Here is a 26,118-nt window from a genome sequence, read left to right on the forward strand (position 1 = left end):
GTGGGATGGTTGTTTCAACGGAGCCTGTCACCCCTCCTGATAGGGACTGTGTGTATGGGGGGGTCTATGTGACTTTGTGGCAGGGGGAGGACGGTTACAGATCCCCTGCTGTGTGGCTCTGTGATCCTGCCTAAGGACCGCCGCTTAAGATCTGTAACTGCCCTCCCCTGCCACAAAGTCACAGAGCAACCCACCCCCCACCACATAACATGAAAACAACCTCCCAGACTAACCAGGGTAACTAGTCACTGCATCACTGCACTATGTATGTGCCCTGCTGCTGTGCCTGCCCCCGACTATATACCCTGCCAAAGGTGACTGTCCTGTCGAATTACCAACCCCCTATCCCCCCCTCCTCCAAAAGAACATGATGGAAACAGTAGTTAACAGAAACGTATTTTTTATTATCAACCAAACATGGAACTGGGAAAGTGAAACTTGGACGGGGGCTTGTGTCAGGCGGGAAGGAAAGAACTTGTCAAATTTTGGGGAATGAGAGCCTTCTGCTGCTCGAGCTCTCTGCAGGGGTGGAGTGAGAGTTAGCAGGGACTCTGCCGCCTCTCCTTCTGTGCACTTTGGGTGAGGGGAGTATGGGACTTGGTGGCGGGGGAGGGCGGTTAGAGATGGACTGCAGCGGGGCTCTGTCCTCCTGCCTCCGTTCCTGCAGAACATCCACAAGGCGCCGGAGCGTGTCCGTTTGCTCCCTCATTAGTCCAAGCAGGGTTTGAGTCGCCTGCTGGTCTTCCTGATGCCACCTCTCCTCCCGATCCATGTTGGCTTGGTGCATTCGGGTCAAGTTCTCCCGCCACTGGGTCTGCTGTGCTGCCTGGGCTCTGGAGCAGGCTATAAGCTCCGAGAACATGTCCTCCCGTGTCCTCTTCTTCTTATGCCTAATCCGCGCTAGCCTCTGGGAGTGTGATGACAGGCTAGGTTGTGAGACAGTCGCAGATGGGGCTGTGGGACTGGGAAAAAGGGAGTGAATTCCTCAGAAAGATAAATGTAGTTGTGAACAAAGAACATAGTCTTTCTCTGTGAACAAGACCATGCACAGCACCTATCACATGCGCACTCAGCACAAGGTCGAATTCTCGGCCTTCGCATTCAGTGCCTGGGGTCTTCTACAGCACATTTGAGAAGCCTCTCAGGAGAACGGAATTTCTGTTGCAGGCAGACATGGTAAGCCGTAGACTTGTGGCAGCTTAAAACTTTAATATTAGCAATGGCCTCATTTCACATTGAAATCAATGTCGGTCCCTGCTGCCAGCAATTCGGCAAGCAGGAAGTCTGCTCCTGTCCCACACCCTCGCGGCTGTCCCCGGGAACGATCCCTTTCGGCTGCCCCTCTCCCGCCTCCACCGCGTGGCTGCAAACCAGCGGTTACAGTTCTGTAAAGGAACGGCAAAGCAGTCCCAACACTAACATTCCCCTACCTCATTCAAAGCAGGTCATCATGAGCGACATCACCCTCATGAGGATCTCTGACAGCGAGAAAGAGAGAATGCTCCGGGAAAGCCTGCAAAGACCAGGGCCGTATGCCGCCATGCTGTGCAGAGCAATGATTCCAGAGTACTTGATAGTCTCGTGGCGTGGCAACGTGTCCTACTACGGAGGACCCAATAAGGCCGCTCTCCCCAAGAACCTAATGCAGCGGATTTCCAATTACCTCCAGGAGAGCTTCCTCGAGATGTCACAGGAGGATTTCTGCTCCATCCCCGGACATATAGACCGCATTTTACTGTAGCTGCTGTAGCAGTGACTAACCAGTAGAGCAGCTTGGGCAGGACAATCATGCAAAACCGGACATTGCTAGATTTTTTTTCAATAGTTGCACTGCCCATGACTGAACCGTTAAGCTAATCAAACTAATCATGAGAAACCCATTTTTTAAATTGTTAATATTCCTGTTCTGTTACAAATAAATGTTTAGATTTTTACAACACTTACTGGCTGATCCTTCCCCAGATTCTGTGTCCGGGGTAACGGCTGGGGAGGGTTGGTAGGGGATCTCTGTAAGGGTGATGAAGAGATCCTGGCTGTCGGGGAAATCAGCGTTGTGAGCGCTGTCGACTGCCTCGTCCTCCTCATCTCCTTCCTCATCTTCCCCGTCCGCTAACATGTCCGAGGATCCAGCCGTGGACACTATCCCATCCTCAGAGTCCACGGTCACTGGTGGGGTAGTGGTGGCGGCCGCACCGAGGATGGAATGCAGTGCCTCGTAGAAACGGGATGTCTGGGGATGGGATCCGGAGCGTCCGTTTGCCTCTTTGGTCTTCTGGTAGCCTTGTCTCAGCTCCTTGATTTTCACGCGGCACTGCGTTACATCCCGGCTGTATCCTCTCTCTGCCATGTCTTTAGAGATCTTCTCGTAGATCTTTGCATTCCGTCTTTTGGATCGCAGCTCGGAAAGCACGGACTCATCGCCCCACACAGCGATGAGATCCAAGACTTCCCGATCAGTCCATGCTGGGGCCCTCTTTCTATTCTGAGATTGCACGGCCATCACTGCTGGAGAGCTCTGCATTGTTGCCAGTGCTGCTGAGCTCGCCACGATGTCCAGACAGGAAATGAGATTCAAACTGGCCAGACAGGAAAAGGAATTCAAATTCAAATTTTCCCGGGGCTTTTCCTGTGTGGCAGTTCAGAGCATCCGAGCTCGTACTGCTGTCCAGAGCGTCAACAGAGTGGTGCACTGTGGGATAGCTCCCGGAGCTATTAGCGTCGATTTCCATCCACACCTAGCCTAATTCGACATGGCCATGTCGAATTTAGCGCTACTCCCCTCGTCGGGGAGGAGTACAGAAGTCGAATTAAAGAGACCTCTATGTCGAACTAAATACCTTCGCGGTGTGGACGGGTGCAGGGTTAATTCGATGTAACGGCGCTAACTTCGACATAAACGCCTAGTGTAGACCAGGCCTAAGAATAACATTTCATTACCCCTCACCCTGCCTTCAAGTGATTTGTAACCCAACCCCAGCCAAAATCTATCACTTGGGCAACGTGGCTCTGTTTGCTGGATACCTAGATAGATTTAGGTGTGAATGTAAATACAGTCTGGTCCTAAGCCTTCCCCCACAGCCCCAGCTCACCACTAGCTGTCAGGGAGAGCTCATTTAGACTTTGCTTGCAAATCATAATCTGAAATTATTAGGTTGGCCAACATCACCAAAATGAATGCACTGACATTGTCATAAAAAACAACAGCTGTATAAGGAAACTAGTCTATGTTCATACTTTTCAAATCTATTATACTTTTTCAGATACACTAATTTTATGATACACTTTATATGCTTTTAAAGTGTGTATTAATGTTTTAATTTCAATTCAAATTTCCAAACAATCACTAAACTGGCAACATTGCATGTAACTAGTTCACAAAACTGGGGGGGGGGAAGGTGTTGGGGAAATTGGGGGTGGGGGGTAAACACCCCCATGGGGGGTGGTTAGGGAAATCCCTGTTAGCTGTGATGACCATTTCAAGTTGGAGACCACAGTCCCATAGCTTGGAGGGGAGAATATCTCCTCAGTGCAGGCTAACTTTGTTTTTCTTCCTCATCAGGAAAGTGACCCTCCTTGTCGTGGGCCTGGACAATACAGGGAAAACCTCCCTCATAATGGAGATACAGAGAGGTGAGGAGCTAACTGTCTCCGGTTACTGCTGGAATCTGGGGATATGTCTATGCTGCTGTCAGAGGTGAGAGCGCAGCATGTGTTGACATATCCGAGCTAGGTTTGATCCAGCTAGCTCCAATAACAGCAGGACTGAAGCCACCACCAGCAGCAGGGTCTTGGGCAGGGCTGCACAGCCCAGGCTGCTACCTGCAGTACCTCAGCTTTGTTGCTGTGTCTACCTGTGCTTCAGTCACACCTCTGATTGCAGTGTAGACATACCCTGAGTCTCAGATGAGCTGACATGACGCCAGAGGCAAAGAGTTTATTGTTCTTTGCAAATAACTTCAAATCTCCCCATCACTGAGGGGCTAAATCTTTCTGTGCTTCCAATTATTCCCCTCCATCCTCTGCAGGAGGCAGCATTGTAATAATCCTGTGAGGTCAAAATTGGATCCTAATTGTATCTTTATGCTCTGGTAGCAGAGTTTGACTTTCTCATGTCTATTACGTAACTTTATGTAGCTGACATTGTTTGTCCAAGTCCAGCCTAGGGAATGTGGACTCAGACAGTCTGTATCACTCACTCTCTGTGGGGCTTGAGGACCAAGCCACTGCTGAGCATCAGAGATCTGAATTCACTGCATCAGGCTGTTACACAGGATGCAGGCGTACAGCGTGATGCATCTAGACTTGCAGAGTGTCTGGAATACAACAGCCCCTTCCGCAGAACTGGGATTTAGACAGCCAGATGCAACAGAAATGTAGTACTGGGGTATCCACTCAGGTTAAACCTAGGGGATAAGATCGACAGGCCTCAGTCCCTGGGATTCCTGCCAAGCCACTTGGCCACTCTAAAACAATCAACAGAGTCATGATATACTGCTAGGATTAACCTAACCTGCCATTGCACAGTAGGAAAGAGGGTGACAGGATGGGGCTATTCCCCCCTTCCCCCAGGCCATGTGCCGAGGCCAAATCTGCCAGGATTTAGGATAGGTCTCTGAACAGGGGTGTCACAGAGCAAGGAGACAGGTTTCAGAGTGGTAGCCATGTTAGTCTGTATCAGCAAAAGCAACGAGGAGTCCTTGTGGCACCTTAGAGACTAACAAATTTATTTGGGCATAAGCTTTCGTGGGTTAGAGCCCACTTCATCAGATGCATGAAGTGAAAAATACAGGAGCAGGTATAAATACATGAAAGGATGGGGGTTGCTTTACCAAGTGTGAGGTCAGTCTAATGAGATAAATCAATTAACAGCAAGATACCAAGGGAGGAAAATAACTTTTGAAGTGGTAAGAGAGTGGCCCATTATAGACAGTTGACAAGCAGGTGTGACAGGTTTCAGAGTAGCAACCGTGTTAGTGTGTATCTGCAAAAAGAATAGGAGTACTTGTGGCACCTTAGAGACTAACAAATTTATTTGAGCATAAGCTTTCCTGGGCTACATCCCACTTGAATAGATATGTGGACAGAGTTGGCATCGGGCTTTGTTGCAAGGATAGGTTCCTGGGTTAGTGTTTTTGTTCAGTGATGTGTGGTTGCTAGTGAGTATTTGCTTTAGGTTGGGGGGTTGTCTGTAAGCGAGGACAGGTCTGTCTCCCAAGATCTGTGAGAGTGAGGGATCATCTGTCAGGATAGGTTGTAGATCTTTGATGATGCGCTGGAGAGGTTTTAGTTGGGGGCTGAAGGTGACAGCTAGTGGTATTCTGTTATTTTCTTTGTTGGGCCTGTCTTGTAGGAGGTGACTTCTGGGTACTCATCTGGCTCTGTCAATCTGTTTTTTCACTTCAGCAGGTGGGTATTGTAGTTTTAAGAATGCTTGATAGAGATCTTGTAGGTGCTTGTCTCTGTCCACATATCTATTATCATAGGACCTAATCACATCAGACATAACATCAGGGGCTTGTTCACCTGCACATCTACCAATGTGATATATGCCATCAGAATAGAAGAATATCAGGGTTGGAAGGGACCTCAGGAGGTCATCTAGTCCAACCCCCTGCTCAAAGCAGGACCAATCCCCAGACAGATTTTTACCCCAGTTCCCTAAGTGGCCCCCTCAAGGATTGAACTCACAACCCTGGGTTTAGCAGGCCAATGCTCAAACCACTGAGCTATCCCTCCCCCAAATGTGCCAGTAATGCCCCTCTGCCATGTACATTGGCCAAACCGGACAGTCTCTACGCAAAAGAATTAATGGACACAAATCTGACATCAGGAATCATAATACTCAAAAACCAGTGGGAGAACACTTTAACCTGTCTGGTCATTCAATGACAGACCTGCGGGTGGCTATTTTACAACAGAAAAGCTTCAAAAACAGACTCCAATGAGAAACTGCTGAACTCGAATTGATATGCAAATTAGACACAATCAATTTAGGTTTGAATAAATGGCTGAGCCATTACAAACATTGAATCTATCTCCCCATGTAAGTACTCTCACACCTCTTATCAACCTGTCTGTACTGGGCTATCTTGATTATCACTTCAAAAGTTTTTTTTTCTCTTACTTAATTGGCCTCTCAGAGTTGGTAAGACAACTCCCACCTGTTCATGCTCTCTGTATGTGTGTATATATATCTCCTCAATATATGTTCCATTTTATGCATCCGAAGAAGTGGGATGTAGCCCATGAAAGCTTATGCTCAAATAAATTTGTTAGTCTCTAAGGTGCCACAAGTACTCCTGTTCTTTTTGAAGAAGGGGTGAGTAACAGTAGGGAGAAATTAGTAATGGGGAAATTAAGTTTAAGTTTAGGTTTTGTAATGACCCAACTACTCCCAGTCTTTATTCAGGCCTAATCTGATGGTTTCCAGTTTGCAAATTAATTCCAGTTCTGCAGTTTCATGTTGGAGTCTGTTTTTGAAGTTTTTTTGTTGAAGAATTGCCACTTTTAGATCTGTTATTGAGTGACCAGTGAGATTGAAGTGTTCTCCTACTGGTTTTTGAATGTTATGATTCCTGATGTCAGATTTGTGTCCATTTATTCTTTTGCATAGAGACTGTCCGGTTTGGCCAATGTACATGGCAGAGGGATGTTGCTACATGGCAGAGGGACGTTGCTGGCACATGATGGCATATATCACATTGGTAGATGTGGAGGTGAATGAGCCCCTGATGGTGTGGCTGATGTGGTTAGGTCCTATGATGGTGTCCCTTGAATAGATATGTGGACAGAGTTGGCACCGGGGTGTGTAGCAGGGTTTGGTTCCTGGGTTGGTGTTTTTGTTGTGTGGTGTGCAGTTGCTGGTGAGAATTTGTTTTGGGTTGGGGGGGCTGTCTGTAGGCGAGGACTGGCCTGTCTCCAAAGGTCTGTGAGAGTGAGGGATCGTCCTTCAGGCTAGGTTGTAGATCCTTGATGATGCGCTGGAGAGGTTTTAGTTGGGGGCTATAGGTGACGGCTAGTGGCGTTCTGTTACTTTCTTTGTTGGGCCTGTCTTGTAGTAGGTGACTTCTCAGTACCCTTCTGGCTCTGTCAATCTGTTTCTTCACTTCACCAGGTGGGTATTGCAGTTTTAAGAACGCTTGATAAAGATTCTGTAGGTGTTTGTCTCTGTCTGAGGGATCGGAGTAAATGCAGTTGTATCTTAGCGCTTGGCTGTAGACAATGGATCACGTGGTATGGTCTGGATGAAAGCTGGAAGCATGTAGGTAAGTATAGCGGTTAGTAGGTTTCCGGTATAGGGCGGTGTTTATGTGCCCATCGCTTATTAGCACTATAGTGTCTAGGAAGTGGACCTCTTGTATGGACTGGTCCAGGCTGAGGTTGATGGTGGGGTGGAAATTGTTGAAATCTTGGTGGAATTCCTCAAGGGCCTCCTTCCCATGGGTCCAGATGATGAAGATGTCATCAATGTAGCACAAGTATAGTAGGGGTGTAAGGGGACGAGATCCGAGGAAGCTTGTTCTAAGTCGTCCATAAAAATGTTGGCATACTGAGGGGCCATGCGGGTACCCATAGTAGTCAGGCTGACTTGAAGGTATAAATTGTCCCCAAATCTGAAATAGTTGTGGGTGAGGACAAAGTATTTATAGCTGTTCCTGTATTTTTCACTTCATGCATCTGATGAAGTGGGCTCTAGCCCATGAAAGCTTATGCCCAAATAAATTTGTTAATCTCTAAGGTGCCACAAGGACTCCTTGTTGGTTTTTACAGAGCAAGGAGTTTGTGCTGCAGTGACCTAAAGTCATGATGCTGACCAAGACTGACTTAATCCCTGCTTGAATCACCTACTTTAAGACAGGAAATGGATCTGAAACAGCCATAGCCTACAGCAAACACAGTCCTAGGATTAACCTACCTACAGTATTTTTCTGGCCCCTATCACTGGGCTATCTGTACTACCTTCCAATCTGTAATGCAGTTATCCTTTCAGGGCCATCCCATTATCCCCATTTTACTGATGGGGAATGGAGGCAGAGAGGAACTAAATGACTCACCTGAGTCACACTAGCCATCTGTGGCAGAGTAAGGAACTGAACCTGGGTCTCCTAAGGCCCAGGCTAGTGCCCTAACCACTGGACCACCCTACTTCAAATCCAGGGGCTAAGGGCCTGAGATAACTCCCTGGAGTGTCCATAGAGAAGGTAGTCCTGGCGTTTCCCAGAATTGCCAATGTATCCCCTTTAAATGAGAACAGGAATGTAGCTGAAGGGGGTTAATGCTAATACAGGGGATCCTTGCTATAAACCATATCTGGGTTTATAAGGGATAATAATGTTCAGTGTTTGTCTGGGGGCTGCATGTGTGTTACTGTGTGTGCTGTTCTCTCTGCAGTGCTCTCGTGTGAGGTGCTCCCCACAACAAAGCCTAACCAGACAGAACTCAGAGTGGACCGGTTTGAAGTCTCCCTTATCGACCTATCTGGGGGGCAGAGGTTGCGGGGCACATGGCGTAATCACTACGGTGACACTCACGGGATTATCTTTGTTCTGGACTCCAGCGATGTGCTGCGGATGGAAGAGGCCAAGAGAACCTTGGGCCGTCTTCTGGCTCACCCTAGGATTTCAGGGAAGCCCCTGTTACTGTAAGGCTACCTCTCCCTTGCATTGAAATGCTCCTTGGCCATTCCAGTAAACGGGGTTGCTGCACATCCAGGCAGGAACCTCAAAGGCAATATTCAGGGATACCAGTGCTGAAACAGCATGTGTGAGGGGCACCCAGGATCGGAACGAATGAGGAAGCTGAATTAAGAGAGGATTGTCCCTTTGGATTAGGGCTGGTGGGGTGATTAGAAAGAAGCACAGTGCAGGTGAGACCAGCACGGAGTGAAAGTAGGATAGTTCTGCAGACCCCACTTCTCTTGTGTTCTCTGCAGAGTAGAGCCGCAGGTGCCTCTGTGATGATCATTAGTTATATTGCACAGAGATGTGCCTGGCATGTTGCAGGTGCATAAAAAAGGTCCCTGCTCCATGGAGCTGTCAGTCTAAACTGGGTGAAGAGACAGTAGAGTAGAGGGGTTCATGGGTTCCCACACAGAGCAGATAGTACATCTGCTTAGTCTTGTTGGTTGCCATTGGGTCTCCTTAAGGTGTCTGAGTTTTAACATGATTCAGCAGTTACTGTAGTATGGTGGGTTATTTTAGGGAATGAGACAGGTGCAGCTTATCTGGGAGACTCTGCCAAGCATTGGGGTGATGGTACGCTCCCCATAGGACTCTGTGCTTAGTGTTAACTGGGCCTGGCTGACACAATGCAGAAAGAAAAGCCCAGCCACACGGTTCTGTTCACATCAGTTTGGAACCATGGCTTTGTGTTCCCTCAGCTTAGCACATCCTGAACTGCTCTGGAAATGTTGGTGGCAACATGTGAATAAATAGGCCCTTGTCACTGAGCCCCTCAGTCCTATCTCATAGTGTCTCCACCAGTCCCTTGCGTTCCACTGGCATGGTGTCTGCACTGCCGGGATGGATGGGACAAAGCAGTTAGTCTGTGAAGCGGGGGGCTGCGGCAGAGCATGACAGTGGGTTATAAGGAAAGGGTGGGGGTCCAGGCTCAGGGCTAGGTGGAGGGGCCAGTCCTGATCCCACTGAGGTGAATGTAATTTTTGCCATTGACTCAAACAGGAGCAGGCCTGGGGTGAAGTGAATGTTAGGGATGAACAAAGCCTACCCCAAATCTCACGATTGTGCATTTGGAACCATGAGCCAGTTGGGGGTTCTCCTGTCCATGTGACAGAGACTGTGGATTCCATCCCTCTGCTTCAGCAATCCCAAACTTTCATGGTCCCCTCCACTCTAGAGATAAGAAGCTTGTGTAACTAAAACCTGTCCCTGCCAGGCGTCTAGGGAAACTTTTGGGGGCTTTTGCCAGACTCTGCCAAACCCAAAGTGAAGCTTCTTGCTGCCTCAGATTTGTCTGAGTTTCTGCAGCTGAGTTTGGTGGGTTTATTTGATCCCATTCCAGAGCTTGGGACAGATGGTCACAGAGTGGTGGTCTGGGCTGAACCAGGCCCTTGCAAGCTCCCACAAGCTCATACATGAACCTCACTGGCTGTCTTTGGAATTTGCCATGTTGCCTTTGAATAAACCTCAAACTGCAGGGTTACCAAATCATGCCAACCACCCTGGACAAGCTCCCCACAACACTAACCTGGCTCTACCCCCATCAGGAGTGAGGCTGAAGAAAGACAACGTTGAGCTACTGTAGGGGCTCTGCTGGCCAGTGAGATCTTATCCTTCTCTCTCCTTCCTCCCTTCTCATTGCTCCCAGGCTGGCCAATAAACAGGACAAGGTTGATGCCCTCCTCCCATGTGAGCTGATCGAATGCCTGTCCCTGGAGAAGCTTGTGAATGAAAACAAGTCACTGTGCCGCATCGTAAGTGTGAGAAGGGCTTGACCAGCTTGATGTAGTTGGCACCATTCCCACCGATCTCATTCATCTTCATACTTATACAGGAATTGTGGCTCCAGAGAACGCGTTATTCTGTGGGCCTTTTGCCATCAGCATCAAAGGGAATTATGTAGAGGGGAGGTAACATGAGCATGTGGAACATGCAGACCAGCACTGTCAAAAGTGCCCAGTGATTTTTTGGAGTGGCTCATTTTCTTGGAGCCCAATTTGAGATACCTTGGGCCTGAGCACCTGCAGCTCCCACAGTCTTGCACCCCCATACTAAGGGGGCTTAAGCTGGGCTCCTGGCACACAAAATCAGTGACCATTTTTGAAAAATTTGGCCATAGTATTTTTGGAGAGACCCTTCATACAGAGCCTCATGTTGAGTAGGGGGAGTGATGGGACCAGCTCCCAGGACATCTGGGAGTGCCAGGGGAGGAAGATGCATGGCCCCATGAGCATCTCTGCATTAACCCCTGCAGTAAGGCACTGGGATGTGAATCTGGCAGATACACAAGCAAAGGTTCCCTGGGAATTATAAACATTTCTCCTCATTTTATGCCACCACCTCAGCATTGGTGAGAACATTAAAGGACATTATTTATTCGGTATCTAGTGTCCCATCACCAGTATTTAACAGGGAGCAGCTGAGAAGCATTTGGCCTATGAAGGGGGGTGTACTCACCATCTGTAGCATCCCCTTGTGTCAAGGCACAATGCTGTAAGGGGTCCTCATCCCCGGTGCCTCCTACTGGATGCCTGCCTCTCGCCAGGTCTTGCGTGACTCAGCCCTCCAGCCAAGTCAAAATCCAAACCCTCCAGGGGCAACAAAAAAGTCCAAACAAATCCAAAGTCATAATTCTTCAGCCCCTCTCAGGCCAAACTAACATCTACCTCTTCTCCAGCAGGATTCCCCACGTGGCCTCCCTCCCCCAGGGATTCTGGCAGGTTACCTCTGGTGTCTCCCAGTTACAAGCCCTGTCCCAGGACTCCTCTCACAGGGGCCAAACCAACCTGCTTCCCAAGGGTTTCTTCTATCCATTCTAAGTCCTAACTTGGGACTTTGCCCAAGAGAGTCTACTCTGCTCCCTGGGGGTTTCTTCTCTCTCCTTATTCCCTTCCCAGGAGCCAGTGTTTACATGTAGACTCTCTGGTTGGGAGGCCTAGGCCAGCTCTCTTCTCAGAGCCTAATGACAGGAGCGCCACCACTTTCTCCCTTCTCCAGGGGTCCTGATGGTTCTCTTGTGGCTGTCACTGTCAACACTGAGCCCTTGTTCAGGGCTTGTCCCCACCCAGGGCTGCTCTACCTCCTGTGGGCTCCTCCCAGCCTGCAGCAGCTGCAGCACCTTGCTTGCAAGTGCTTCCTTCTCTCACCTTTCCGTTTAAGGAACTTTTCCTTTACACCAGTGGTTCTCAAAGCTGGTCCGCCGCTTGTTTAGGGAAAGCCCCTAGCGGGTCGGGCCGGTTTGTTTACCTGCCGCGTCCACAGGTTCGGCCAATCGCGGCTCCCACTGGCCACGGTTCACCGCTCCAGGCCAATGGGGGCTGCGGGAAGTGGCGTGGGGCCGAGGGATATGCTGGCCAGCCTTCCCGTAGCCCCCATTGGCCTGGAGCAGTGAACCTCAGCCAGTGGGAGCCGTGATACAGGGCCGCTGGGGGGGAGGGGGGACGACAAGTGGGGCAATTTGCCCCAGGCCCCACAGGGGCCCCCACGAGAATATAGTATTCTATAATATTGTAACTTTTTTTAATGGAAGGGGCCCCTGAAATTGCTTTGCCCCAGGCCCCCTGAATCCTCTGGGCGGCCCTGCTGTGATCGGCCGAACCTGCAGATGCAGCAGGTAAACAAACCAGCCAGCCCGCCAGGGGCTTTCCCTGAACAAGCGGCGGACCGGCTTTGAGAACCATTGCTTTACACTATTCTAGCTCAGCTGTTCCATTGCTATTAGCTAAAGCGGCAGCACTGCCTGCTCTCAGGTGTAGCCCACAGGGTCGTTGTGAGCCAAGTAGGCCCTAATTCTCCTGAAGGGCCATTGGACCCATGATAGCCTAATAAAAATAAGGCCCAAACCGTAATCCACACCACTCAGGCTGTCTTGCAGCTAGCAGACCGCTAAGTGTGAGGTTGAGATTAGGATTCCACTGGGTGGAAGGGGAATATCATATACAGGCAGGTGTTTGTCACCAGTGCCCTCTATTGAACCTGTTCAAGTGTGTGACCATGTTATGTGGAGGTCTTCAGAGGATATAAACACTGCTTCAGCTGAGATTGTCCTTGGTGGCGGCCTGTGGGGGTTTTGGAGCAGGATTCCCCATGCAGCCTGGGAGTGGTTTAGCATGCTGGAATGCTGTCAGTCTCTCTGCACTTCTAGATCTTATGTGGGAGAGAGGAAACTTCTCCATATGCTTTGCAACCAGGGAGCCATTTCCTGTTAGCCCTCTCCTATCCAGGCCATCTCATGTCAAAGGACTCAGCGGGTTTCCTCCAACTTGCTGATCAGGTGATTCTGTCTCAGATACAGAAATCTATGGCACGGCCCCAGGTCTGCAACCTGATGGCCAGATACTAGAGCTGACTTAATCCTTAGCCTAATTGGGCAATCAGATGTGTGTCCTGCATGTTATTGCTAACCTTGATCTGGGACTCTTGTGATCTGTAGCAGTCGCTGTGCCAGTGAGCCATACAGGGACTTCCCCCTGGTTGCAGTAGTAGAAACCAGGCAGCTGGCCTTCTCCTTGTGGTGAGCTGCTCTCAGCAGTTGTTCAGGTACCTTTCCTCCTCGCTGCTTTGCTGTCATGCTGCTGCAGATGCTGACTCGGGCTTTCTCTGCCCACAGGAGCCATCTTCAGCAACCAAAAGTCTGCATAAAAGCCAGTCCCGGACCATCCTGCAGGGACTCCGCTGGCTCCTGCACACCATTGCCATCAACTACAGTGTCCTGAGTGCCCGGGTACAACAAGACAGCCCTGACCAGCCAGCCCCCCGAGAGCAAGAGGCTCCCAGGAGAGCAGCGCGGGCCCACAGCCAGACACGGGGGGAGAGGTTTGCTCTATGGAGAGTTAATATTCTGGGCCATGCCCTGCCCTTGGTCTGACATCAGTGTATTTCAACTGTGGATCTGGGTGCAGACAGCAAGCCTAGAAGAGGGGGATTCATTCTTCAAAGCCAAAGGCTTCCCTCCCTCCCCAGAGCTAGCACATTTCTTACTCTTCTCCTCTACCTTACACCGGTGTAAGTCAGGAATAACTCCAGTGAAGCCCAAGAAGTTACCCCAGTGAAAATGGGAGCAGAATCCGGCTCCAGAATGACACTGCACCACAACGAAAAGTGATGCGCAGAGCTCTGTAATTATAGGACTCAAGAGGGTCTTCACGATACGCAGTAACTAATCCATTCCTAGTGATATTGGAGTAGCTGCGAACTTCCTCACACACTTTCATCTCCCAGCAGGGGCTGTGCCAGCATCTCCCCTGGTGCCTCGAGAGCTGAGCCCGTGTGTGCAAACCAGTGGGGGGAGGGGTGGCTATATTCAAAACTGGGAGCATGAAAGAGGTGGCCATTTTAGCTGGCATGGTGACAATGGGGTGTGGGGAGGCGCTTCCCTCGGACTAGACTGGGAGAGAGAACTTTGGGCAGGGCATGTACATGGGGCCTCTGGTAAAGCCCTCAGGGAACAAGAGCTGGTGCATGAGGTGTGGCTGCTGTAGGTTTGTGAGCGGGAAAGTAATGGATGCCTGCTGGGAGCCAACAGAAGCACCTTCAGGCATACAGGGGGCTCTTGGTCACATGCTCAGCAGAGGCCTGGGACTGGCTCCATGGAATGGCTGGCTGGAGAGATGCTACAGAATGTTAAGGGCCTCCGTCAGCATCCGAGGACCTGCGCCTCTGAGCTCCTCAACGGGGCAAGAGCGTGGGGACAGGATTTCATTTGGGCCTGTAGTTCATAGGCATCCACGCTCTGGTCTCTGAATTTCTGCTGTCTGGTGGTGTGCCCTTCCTTGCCACAGCCAGGCAGCAGGGGACACTGCAGCTAAGGGCTGTGGGAGGAAAAATATTGCAGCGGGGGGGAGGGGTGTGTCAATTTATTAATTTGTCTGTGCTTTCCTGTCCCTAGGCCGTTGCTGGCCAGAAGGGAGAGTTCCCAAGAAGGAAGCGCCAAGATAGGGGAGTACAAACCATTACAGCCCATCCAGAACACACTCTCACAGGTAACCAGCCCCTCCGCTCATTCCTCACCCCTTAATATAGCTGTTCCTGTTACTATTCTGCCAAACAGTGACTGACCTCTGGTAATGGACTTCCCCCACCTCTTCTCCGCACAGAAGGAGGAAGGCCCAAAGGTACCCAAGAGAAGGAGAAAGAAAGGGAAGGTGAAGAAGAAAGGGTTGGTGCAGTGTGGGAGCATGGCTGATGAAGAGGAAGGGAAAGCTTGGGGAGGAGAGAACAGAGCAAGTGCTGCAGTTGGGCTCCTCCACAGCAACAGAGTTGGCCAGGAGAAACCACTCCCCCAGGGGACAACTCCTCTCCCAGCAGGTAACAGTATTAGTAGGCGTCAGACTGAAAGAAGGTTCTAGCAGGGGTGCTGGAACAATTTGTATAGTGGGAGTGCTGAGAGCCATTGAACCAAACTGTAAACCCTGTATATGATGGAAACCACTTCAAGCCAGGGGAATCCGAACAGCACATCTCACACATGTAAACACTAAGGCTGTGTGAAAAGTTTAGCTGGAACCCAGCACCCACCTCAAGTCAGGGTGGGTCCAGTTTATAACCAAACCTGCAAACAATCAGAGCAGGTCCATCCAGGGTGTTCCCATCATATGGGTCCTCTGAATTTCACCTAGCATGTTATTTTTAGATGGTGGGTTTTGATGGTGGCCTGATTCCTGCCCTCTCCTGGGGTTTGTGACCTTCTCTACTAAGCCTGTCCCCCAAATCCTGCAGTGGTATCAAGAAGTACATGTACCTGTTCCCCATTCCCACACCATGGAATTGGAAATCCTTGTGCTGCAGTCACTAATATACTAAACAGGTGGTAGCAGATCCCTATAAGGCTTTACTGCCATAGCTAAGGAACTTTTTTTGTGGATTTTTGTGGAATTTGAACCTCTGATTCAACCTGCTTTGGGTGCCGTGGTGTAGGCCACCTGCCAATGAACCTATCACTGTCTGGTCCATGTGACATAAATATCTGCAGAACTTATTCTTCTCTAGTGAGTATGTAGTTACCCCCTGAATGCCACATGCTAAGCATAAAAACATAGGAACGGCCATACTGGGTCAGATCAATGGTCCATCTATCCCAGTATCCTGTCATCTAACTGCAGCCAATGCCAGATACTTTAGAGGGAGTAAACATAACAGGGCAATTTATTGAGTGATCCATCCACTGCCATCCAGTCCATTTCTAGCAGTTTGGGGTTTAGGGACACCCAGAGCATGGGGTTGTGTCCCTGACCATCTTGATTAATAGCCATTGATGGACCTATCCTCCATGAACTTATCTAATTCATTTTTTGAATCCAGTTATACTTTTGGCCTTCACGGCATCCCCTAGCAATGAGAGCCACAGGTTGACTGTGCATTATGTGAAGAAAGACTTCCTTTTGTTTGTTTTAAACCTGTTGCCTGTTAATTTCATTGGGTGACTCCTAGTGCTTGTGTTATGTGAAAGGGTAAATAACACTTCCTTATGCACTTTCTCCACCCGTCATGATTTTATAGACCTCTATAACATCCCCCCCTTAGTTGTCTCTTTTCCAAGCTTAACAGTCCCAATTTTTTTAAACTGCTCCTCATATGGAAGCTGTTCCATATCCCTAATCATTTTTGTGGCCCTTCTCTGTACCTTTTCCAATTCTAATATATCTTTTTTGAGATGGGACAACCAGAACTACATGCAATATTCAAGGTGTGGGCGTACCATGGAGTTATATAGTGACATTATGATATTTTCTATCTTAGTATCTATCCCTTTCCTAATGGCTCCTAACATTGTTACCTTTTTTGACTGCCTCTTCACATTTGAGCAGATTGTTTCAGAGAACTATCCACGATGACTCCATGATCTCTTTCTTGAATGGTAACAGCTAATTTAGACCCCATCATTTTGTATGTATCATCGGTATTACATTTTTCAAGGTGCATTACTTTGCATTTATCAACATTGAGTGTCATCTGCCATTTTCTTTTGAAGTCACACAGTTTTGTAAGATCCCTTTTTGTAATTCTTTGCAGTCTCCTTTGGACTTAACTATCTATAGTAATTTTGTATCATCTGCAAACTTTTCCACGTCACTATTTATCCCTTTTTCCAGGTCATTTATGAATACGTTGTACAGCACTGGTTCTCATACAGATCCCTAGGTGATCCTGCTATTTACCTCTCCACTGTGAAAACCGATGGCTTATTCCTACCCTTTGTTTCCTATTTTTAACCAGTTACTGAGCTATGAGAGGGCGTTTCCACTTATCCCATGACTGCTTACTTTGCTCCTTTGCTTTGCTAGGGTTACCATATTTAAAAAATAAAAAAAGAGGACACTCCACGGGCCCTGGCCCCGCCTCTTTCCCACCCCCGCCCCGCCCCAACTCAGCCCAGTCCCCGCCTTAACTCCCCCTCCTCCCTCGCAGCCACGCGAAAAGGGCTGCCCGAGCGCTACCGGCTTCACGGTTTGCCGGGCAGCCTCCAGACCCTGTGCCCCCAGCCGGCACTTCCCCAGTGCAGCTGGATCCCGGGAGGAGAAGCGCCCAGCCGGGGGCGCAGGGTCTGGAGGCTGCCCGGCAAACCATGAAGCCGGTAGCGCTCGGGCTTCGGGCAGCCCCCTTGCCTCCGGACCCTGCGCCCCCAGCCGGGCACTTCCTCTCCCGGGCTCCAGCTGCTCTGCTCCGGCGGCGCAGGGTCCAGAGGCAAGGGGGCTGCCCATAGCCAGTAGCGCTGGCTCGGACAGCTTGGCTCTTAAACAGATCCGAAGTCTGAGTCAGGGGAGGAGCAGAGCAGCCGCGGGAGGGGAAGTGCCCGGCCGCTATTTTTCCCGGACATGTTCGGCTTTTTGGCAATTCCCCCCAGACGGGGGTTTGATTGTCAAAAAGCCGGACATGTCCGGGAAAAACCAGACGTATGGTAACCCTAGCTTTGCCATTGGTGAGGGACCTTATCAAAGGCTTTCTGAAAGTCCAAGTCCAAGCATGATCAGGGGTTAGCAGATTTCCTGCGCCACAGGACATTTCACAGCATGGTTAGACATGCTGCTACAGGGTCATGTGAGTGCCACTTCTCTGGAAGGTCATAGAAAACTTGATCTGTTTTTAAAAATATTTACCTGTACCATCCCATTCCATATGCACTGCACAGTTTGTGATAAAATATTTTGGAACATGTATTGAGTTTGAAGACCTATGAAATACCCGTACTGTGGATTTAAAAATGGATTTTTGATCCAATAAATTAGATCAAACCCATGGATGTCTTTTTGGTTAAGAGCATTTAAAAAACACAAGTCTGAAACCAATAACCCCTGCTTTGTATTACAGGACATTTCCCGCAGATGTGTTATTAACCCTTGAAGATAGGGAGTGGTAATAGAAATAAACCTGGTAATAGAAATATAAGTTATGTTTTTAACATAGAAAACTCTCATGCCTTACCTTAATACATCAACTCTCTCTATAACTGGACACAGAACTGTCAAGTACTAAACAGTGACTTTTGAAATGTAGATAGTTTAGAGCAGCTAATTGGAGTTTAGCTTCATGGAGCAGAGAGAATGGGAGGGGGAAAGGAAGAGAAGACTTTCCAGAACATCTTTGCTGTCCTTGGCAGGTGTTGCTGTGAGAATGGGGAGGAAAATACTGATGTTCTCAGAAAGCTGTTGGGCAAAGTTTTCCCACCTAGTGTAATGACCACAAAAAATCCGTGTCCCACTGTTAAATCCAACTTCATTTCATTTAATCCAGGGCAGAGCACAAAGAAGAAAAAGAAGAAAATTAAAAATAAAATCAAGTCCCAGGAGTCCTCATTGGAGCCACAGAATGAAGGAATCTCGGGTACCTTTGGTCAGTATTTCCCAGGTGAAGTGTGTATGCAAGAGGGGATGCTGTACATCTGCTGTCCATGTTCCTGCAAAGAGTGGGAAGGGTTCGATCTGTTATCGTCTGTATTTCTTGGATCAGGAAAGCTTGTGAAATGTTATGGCTTGTTTGTATTGCGTCAAGTTACTGGTGGATTTCAAACTGACCATGGGGAATCCTCTTTGCAGGTTTCAGAGTAGCAGCCGTGATAGTCTGTATCAGCAAAAAGAACGAGAAGTCCTTGTGGCACCTTAGAGACTAACAAATTTATTTTGTTTATTTAATGCTGTTTGCAGTCAGTATCTTCCCCCAACTTGTTGCTGGCCTGAGGAATGGTTGGGAATGGTATGTTCAGTCAGCAAGGAGTTGTGAGAGGTATTGGTTTGATTTGTTTTGCAGCACAGCTTGTAGCCTGGGATGGTCCCAGACTGACCAGTGATGGTTATCTGGGTGGGTATTGGAGATCAAGGTTTAAAAGGGATAGCCAGATGTGCCCAGAGGATACTGAGAACATACAATGGTTCAAGGCAACTCTGATACTGTGCAATACCAGCATATAATCCAGACTAGTCAGTGGCTGTGTCATCCCTGCCTTGTAACCTGGGGTGCCTTGCCATGCCTTGCTCCCGTAGCCTCCAACTGGAGTGCTCATAACCAGCCGCCAGCAGGCAGGCCACTCCCAGATGTGGTTGTGTAACTGCTGCCTGCCAGTCATACCCTGGCTCTCACCAGCCTGGTTATACTACAGGATGACCCCAACACACTCCCAGTCCCAGACTTTCCCCCAGAAATGTACATCTTGTACTGTCCGGCCCTCTCTAGGACTGTCCGCAAATATTAAGTTCATTATTCCTTTAAGGGAATAATATACATCAGCGTATCATGATAAATGAAGTTACCCAGACATTTTAACACAATGGATTGGATGAAACAATAAAACAAGTTTATTAGCTACAAAGAGAGATTTGAAGTGAATACAAATAATGAGGCATAAAAGTCAGAAATAGTTACATGAAAAATAAAGATAAAATGCTTACTAGTGCCTAATTTAACAAACTATTAGATTCTAGCAACATTTCTCACCACATACTTTCAGCAAGATTACTGACCAAACTCTTCAGGTCAGGAGCCACCCCCCAGAGTCCAATGGCTGTTTCCTTTTGTCTTCTGAGGTTCGGAGAATGTGATGGGCAGGGAGAAAGGGATCCTTTGGGGGTGTTTTCTCCTCCTTTTATTAATTTCAGTCCCCCTCTTGGAAAAACATTTCCAGCTGAGAACCAGGAAATAGTCTATGTAGAAGGATGTTCCCTGCTGAGTTTTTTTTTCACACTTGTTAGAGCTTTCTTTGTTTTCCCTTCCTGCTTGATGACTCTGTTTACTGCTTAAATGCAAATTAAGGCAAGCACACATTCCTTTGTTTAGGACAGACCTGTTTACCAACTTCTGCTTGGGCGGGGCTGTTGGGTTTGGAACGGGGAAATCTTATAACTTCACATACACTGTTGCCACACGTATGTTATCAGGACAATACTGACCAGTGAATTACGAGTTTTCAAATGATGCCTTACAAGGCATACCTTGTACATAGATCATTACAGTAGTGTGTCAAGTGTGACTACAGAGGTGTATTTCATCACAGATGCCTTCTATTCCTAGGGGTGAAGTCTGATTTGAGGGCTTGAGAGTGAGGCTGAAAAGGAATGGGGATAGGGGACAGCCTGTCCAGAAAGGAGGGGAATACTTCAGACCTTTAGCTGGGACTGCTGTCAAGGGATTGTCAGACAAAGTTCATTTGATTTTCCAAAGTTATATCTCAAAAGTCTGCACCGGGTGAGTGAGTCTACTCTCTCAGAGAACTTCTCCCCGAAAGAAGGCAGCTGCCTTTTTTTATGATGGTGGCTGGTGAATGATATAGATGTTTTTGCATACATTAGCTGACGTGGATTGTTAATGCTGTTTGGCCTTTCCACACGAGGGATGGGAGAATATCTTTAAGGTTATTAGACAGGATTTTGGAGGTTATTTTGGCTCAGATGGGCAGTTTTTGCTTAGATGAACAAAGAGTCCCTTTAGTCATCTTCTTGCTGGACTTAAAACTACCCTTTCTTTAGAGCTAGCTTATGTGTGGGTGAGTGGTGGCAGCGAGCCAAGCAGGAAGCTACCCCAGCCACTGATGCAGAATGAATTCCTTTTCTAGAGCATCTTGCTACGCTTGCTGGAAAGAAGTAGACTTGCTCCTGCTCCTCTTTATTTGAAGGGGGCTGGAGAAAGGAGCGGATAGGGAGTTATGAATTATGGGTAAGCTTTGTTGTCTGGGAAACAAGCAAGGTCTGTGCTCAGCATTATCATTGGTGGGGGGTGTCTCATGCTGTCATAGGGCCTGATCCAAAGCTCATCAACGTCAATGGGAGCCTTTCTATTGACTACATAGATTGTAAGGCCAGAAGGGATCATTGTGATCATCTAGTGAGTTTGTCCTCCTGCATAACACAGGCCAGAGAACCTCACCCCATAACTTCAGCATCAAGCCCAGAACTTCTGATCTAATGGGCTTTGAATCAGGCCCATAATATACTGTCCAGGAACAGGAGTCCTGCACGCTGGTGATCAGTTTTGCCCCAAGAGGTTGGTGGGTTCTCATTGTCTTGCTCAGCAGCAGGATTTAAAATCTTTCCTTTGTTATTAATGATGGGTTTTTATTTTCTCTCAGACTTGTATCGAAGGGCAATGCTGGCTCTGAAAATGAGGCAAGAGCGGAGGAAGCAGCCTTCTGCTATCACTCCCTGAAGAAAAGCTCCATATTGTTGACCGCATAAATGTGGTCTCCACCAGGCATGAGAAGTTGATGGCAGATTGTTCTGTGCTGTTATTGCTGTTGGTGTGAGGTTCTATGTTGCTCTCTAACGGTGCAATGTATCTGTGCTCCCACTCAGAACCTCCCAAGTCCCAAAGGGTAGCCATGGGCATGTGCAGTTAGTATCAGCTCAGGCAGTGAGATTGTCTAACCTAATGGAAACTTTGCTCGAGAGACAAGATTCTCAGGGCTCGTAGGCTACAAAGGTGGAGTCTCAAGCAACGAGTCTTCAAAATGTAAAGACCAATATTCTCCTCCTAGGGACTGTGGGGATGTCTGGGATTCACACGTGTAAGCTGAAATGTCACATGTGTAAAGAATTCTGCCAGCAACCTGGATGCAAACATCTGAATAAAAGGAAATGGAACATTTCTACACCTGACCTGTTTTCTGTGTCTCTTCTTAATGTTCTTTCTCAAACTGTCTTACCCTGTAAGCCAGTTGGGGTGGGATAGGGGGAACCAGACCAAGTCCCCTCATCCAGTAGGCCAGGGAAGAGGGCTGTGCATGATGAATCTGTGGACCCGAAAGAGGGCAGTTGGTGTCCATACTGGCCTACCTTCACAGGGCTGTAGGTTGAATGATTATCCAACTGGAAGATATTTTTTTCCAGTGACAAGATCAGGAAGGGAGTTTTGGATCCCCTGTGAGGGGGCCTCACTGAATGTTCAACCATGCCAACTGAGGCTTTGTTTCTGGAGTCCTCTCCTGCAGGGACCAGCTGGCGTAGGATAAGTAAAGCTGTGTGTCATCTGCATATTGCTGTCACTTGAGTCCACGTTGTCTGATCAGTTCACCTAGTGAATGCCGGTCAATGTTGAGTGGGACTGGAGAGAGAATTGATTTTTGTGGGAATCCACAAGGGAAAGGTCTGTTGGCAGAGGTGCACTTTACTCTGAGTCATCCCACAGAAATGAATGGGACTATTCATGGAGTAACGCATTACTCAGCGTGAGCAAGAGTGGCAGAATCTGGCCCACAATGTTTCCATGGATAAAATGGCTTGGCTGGATGGGATCATAACCCTGTCTAGCATGTTCAACTCCCGTGTACTGCAGACTCCAACGTGTGTATCGTCACACATCTTTTATCTGTTGTCTCCTTATGCATAAAGCCATAACCACACACATCCTGTGAAATATTATTGCGCATAAGATTGGCATGTATGATGTGATAACAGCCCAGGAGTGTGTGGCTGAATCTAAGACATGCTTGCATACACTATAAATGCATCACAGAGAGGACTAGTTTTTTGTTTTTCAGCTGTTACCGTTTCAGCGCTGTATATATATGCATGGCTCTGAAACCTCTGAAGCAGGGGTGGGCAAACTTTTTGGCATGAGGGCCACATTTGGGTGGGAAAATTGTATGCAGGGCCATGAATGTAGGGCTGGGGGAGGAGGTTTGGGTGCGGAAGGGAGTGTGGGGGGTGCAGAGTGCGGGAGGGGCTCAGGGCAGGGGGTTGGGGTGCAGGAAGAATGCAGGGTGCAGGAGGGGGCTCAGGGCAGGGTGTTGGGGTGCGGGAGGGGGTGCAGAGTGTGGGAGGGGGCTCAGGGTAGGGGGTTGGAGTGCAGGAAGGGTGCGCAGTGTGGGAGGGGATTCAGGACGGGGTTGGGGTGCAGGAGGGGATGCAGAGTGCGGGAGGGGGCTCGGGGTGCAGGATGGGTGTGGGGTGTGGCAGGGGGTTGGGGTGTAGGAGGGGTGCAGGGTGCGGCAGGGAGCTCAGGGCAGGGGGTTGGGGTGCAGGAGGGGATGCAGAGTGTGGGAGGGGGCTCGGGGTGCAGGATGGGTGTGGGGTGTGGCAGGGAGCTCAGGGCAGGGGGTTGGGTGCAGTAGGGGTATGGAGTGTGGCGGGGGCTCAGGGCAGGGGGTTGGGGTGCAGGAGGGGTATGGGGTGTGGCAGGGGGTTGGGGTGCAGGAGAGGGTGCAGAGTGTGCGAGGGTGCTCAGGGCAGGGGGTTGGGGTGCAGGATGGGTGTGGGGTGCGGCAGGGGGCTCAGGGCAGGGGGTTGGGGTGCGGGCTGCAGGGCCGTGGTGCTGGCCACTTCTGGGAGCGGCACAGGGCTGGCAATCCCACGGGCCGGATCCAAAGCCCTGACCGTCCGGATCCGGCCCGCGGGCCATAGTTTGCCCACCCCTGCTCTGAAGCCACCACAGAGATGCAAAGGCACCAGCTGGATGCTTTTGACATGAAATAGTAACAGCATATTGAAGGCGTATGGTGGTTCCACTATGTTATGAACAAGGATGTAAGGCACTGGATCAACCAGCCGCCAACGTCTTCTCAAATGACTATGCCGGCTCAGGTGGCTTGGTCATCTGCTTGGTGTGCCAGGATCCCTACCACCCCTCCAGCTTTATGTGGTTAATCCAACAAAAGCTGGTTGGCGAAGATCTTGAGGAAGGTCTTGCATATGCTGGAGGGATGTCGTGGCTTCTGATCTCACCTGCCTCAGCCTTAACATAGACATAACCATAACATTGGTAGGAGCCAGACTCTCTGGAAAGAGGTGAACTGAATTGTGCACTCAGCGCTCCACGAGCAGGAGAGTGTTTGTACAGTATGTTCACAAGTTCTCAGGTCCTATTGGTCAACAAGAACTGCTGGGGCAATTCAAAGTGGCCTGTTAATTGGGAGACAAACAGGAGCATTATCTGTCCTCAGTTAAAAGAAAAGGGGTATTGAAATTCCCTTTGGTTACGTGCTCTTAATTGTGTGCCTGAGGCCTGATGAGATGTGGGGTCCAAGAGACATTCTGGCAGGGTCTGCACCGCTGATAAATAGATGACATCAGGGCTATCTAACTGCTCATGGCTACGGCATGGTTGTCTCTGGTACACATGACAGCAGGGCTCATCCTAACAAACACAGCTATACCAGCACCTGTCTCTCTGATGCAGAAGCCACAAAGCATTATGTTTACCAATGCAGCTAAATGTACTGCATTAGCAGGGCCGGCTCCAGCATTTCTGCCGCCCCAAGCAAAAAAAAAAAAGCCGCAATCGGTGGTGGCAGTTCAGTGGCAGGTCCTTCGCTCCTAGAGGGAGTGAGGGACCTGCCGCCCCCGAATTGCCGCAGGTGCCGCCCCTCTCCCTTGGCCGCCCCAAGCACCTGCTTATTAAGCTGGTGCCTGGAGCCGGCCCTGTGCATTAGCACCTGGCACAAGCCAGGGAAAGCAGTTAGTTCCTGGTACCTTATGTCACCGAAGAATGGGAGCACTAAGTTTGCTGCTGCTCTGAAGGAGGACGTTGAGATGTCTGCTGGCCTCCATGACAGCACTCCCAGCTGTCCATCAGGTTGGACAGGATGGCAGGCAGCTGGGCTGTGACATCTTCCACCTGTAAAAAGAATAACTCACTAGTCCTTTTGTTTAGGTTTCCCTGCATTTGTCTCTTTCTTCTATTAGGGTTTGTTTAACTCCATGAGATTTAATCTACAATTAATCACTAAAGTAACTGACGAACACCCAAACCCAAATAGTTGAATATGCGATTTATTCTCTTTGACATACAAGTTTTGCATCTGGTATGAATTTTCTAAGGGGTCGCTGGGGTTGGTGATGAAATGTCGCTTGTGCTGCTGCATGATTCTGAGAAAACTGTGGACAGAACACCAGGCACCTTCTCAGGCACTGAAGCCCCTGAACTGGGAGTGGAGGACTCTGAAACAGCAGCATCTCCTGTGGAGGAAACAAAACAGGGGTATGACATGTCAATATGTACCATATAAACTCTGCACTCTTGCACCAAATTGGCAGCCAGGGAGGATAGTAATAAACTATGGCCAAGCTCTGTATAGACAACAGTGTGCTAACCAGTAATTATAGATTTGATGAAATACTGTCAGTGAAAGGCTAGTTGGGGGTAAGAAAGATAGTCTAGTGGGTAGAACACTGGACTAGGTTGCAGGTAGTTCAGGGGTTCAATTCTTGGGTCAACCACAGATTGCCTGTGTGACCTTGGGCAAGTCATTTAATCCACCCTGTGCTTCAATTACCAGCCTGTCAAATAGGGATGATATGTCCCTACCTCTCTGGGGTTCTGTCAGTCTAAAAGCCATTAACAATTGGTTTGCACTTAGATCAGACAGTGATGGGGGTCATATAAGTACCTGTTTTCTCTTGTAATAAGCAGCCTTTATTTCCAGCGTCTTCGTAGGGTAAGGCAAACTGCACCATGAGAAGAGTAAAGAGTCAGTGTATGATTCTGTCTCATTCATGCTCTTCAGAGCTATACAGCTACCGAATGAATAACAAGAAGCTCTTAACTGGGGGGGGGTGTTGTAATTCCAGCTGTAGTTCTGGTAATGACAGGAATGAGGCTGGAGGCACTAGATGTAATTATAGCCTCTTCAGCATGTGGATTAGGGTGTCACAGTTTTCTAAGCGGTCTCTAACCCCAGCTGCTGGACAACAAAAGAGCTGACCTTCTAGCCCAGTGCCTGGATTACTTAATGAGCACACAGGGATCTTGAAGGGAGGCGGCCATCTGGCCAGGCAAAGAACAGCACCCTATTGATTTCCTCCATTTGCCACTTTAGCTTGGAGCTTGTGAATTATTATGAATACCAGATGGGGTGAAAGCAGCTCAGGGGGATGAAGATGTTTTCACTGAAGGATGGGAAAAGTAACAACTGACTCATGTTTTCTACTTTTAGGGTCCATTGGACCATGTCTCGGAAAATAACAAGACTTTGTTACTGGACTGTAAGTAATGGCCAGTAGCATGGATCCCTCTGAGTATT

General features: G+C 48.8%; 2 protein-coding genes across 2 annotated transcripts; one reads left to right on the forward strand and one right to left on the reverse strand.

The window, feature by feature from the left end:
- Positions 1–468: 468 nt before the first annotated feature.
- LOC128843532 (uncharacterized) lies at positions 469–2,443 on the reverse strand. Its single transcript, XM_054040422.1, has 2 exons — positions 1,945–2,443; positions 469–954 (listed from the first exon to the last, which is right to left on the reverse strand). The coding sequence occupies exons 1-2, from the start codon at positions 2,345–2,347 to the stop codon at positions 479–481; spliced, it is 879 nt and encodes a 292-aa protein (XP_053896397.1). The 5' UTR covers positions 2,348–2,443; the 3' UTR covers positions 469–478.
- A 1,024-nt stretch (positions 2,444–3,467) lies between these two features.
- On the forward strand, positions 3,468–21,755 carry ARL13A (ADP ribosylation factor like GTPase 13A). Its single transcript, XM_054039723.1, has 8 exons — positions 3,468–3,630; positions 8,392–8,641; positions 10,327–10,432; positions 13,288–13,493; positions 14,566–14,659; positions 14,774–14,984; positions 18,408–18,506; positions 21,232–21,755. The coding sequence occupies exons 1-8, from the start codon at positions 3,468–3,470 to the stop codon at positions 21,306–21,308; spliced, it is 1,206 nt and encodes a 401-aa protein (XP_053895698.1). The 3' UTR covers positions 21,309–21,755.
- Positions 21,756–26,118: the final 4,363 nt, after the last annotated feature.

Source organism: Malaclemys terrapin, chromosome 9, assembly GCF_027887155.1.
Source record: "Malaclemys terrapin pileata isolate rMalTer1 chromosome 9, rMalTer1.hap1, whole genome shotgun sequence".
NCBI lineage: Eukaryota > Metazoa > Chordata > Testudines > Emydidae > Malaclemys > Malaclemys terrapin.

Coding starts and splice junctions, on each gene's coding strand:
- LOC128843532 (XM_054040422.1), bottom strand. CDS start 2,347: ATGGCAGAGAGAGGATACAGCCGGGATGTAACGCAGTGCCGCGTGAAA. Junction 955..1,944: donor ATCTGGGGAAGGATCAGCCA/GTAAGTGTTGTA, acceptor CCAGTCCCACAG/CCCCATCTGCGACTGTCTCA.
- ARL13A (XM_054039723.1), top strand. CDS start 3,468: ATGACCATTTCAAGTTGGAGACCACAGTCCCATAGCTTGGAGGGGAGA. Junction 8,642..10,326: donor TCAGGGAAGCCCCTGTTACT/GTAAGGCTACCT, acceptor CATTGCTCCCAG/GCTGGCCAATAAACAGGACA. Junction 14,985..18,407: donor GACAACTCCTCTCCCAGCAG/GTAACAGTATTA, acceptor CATTTAATCCAG/GGCAGAGCACAAAGAAGAAA.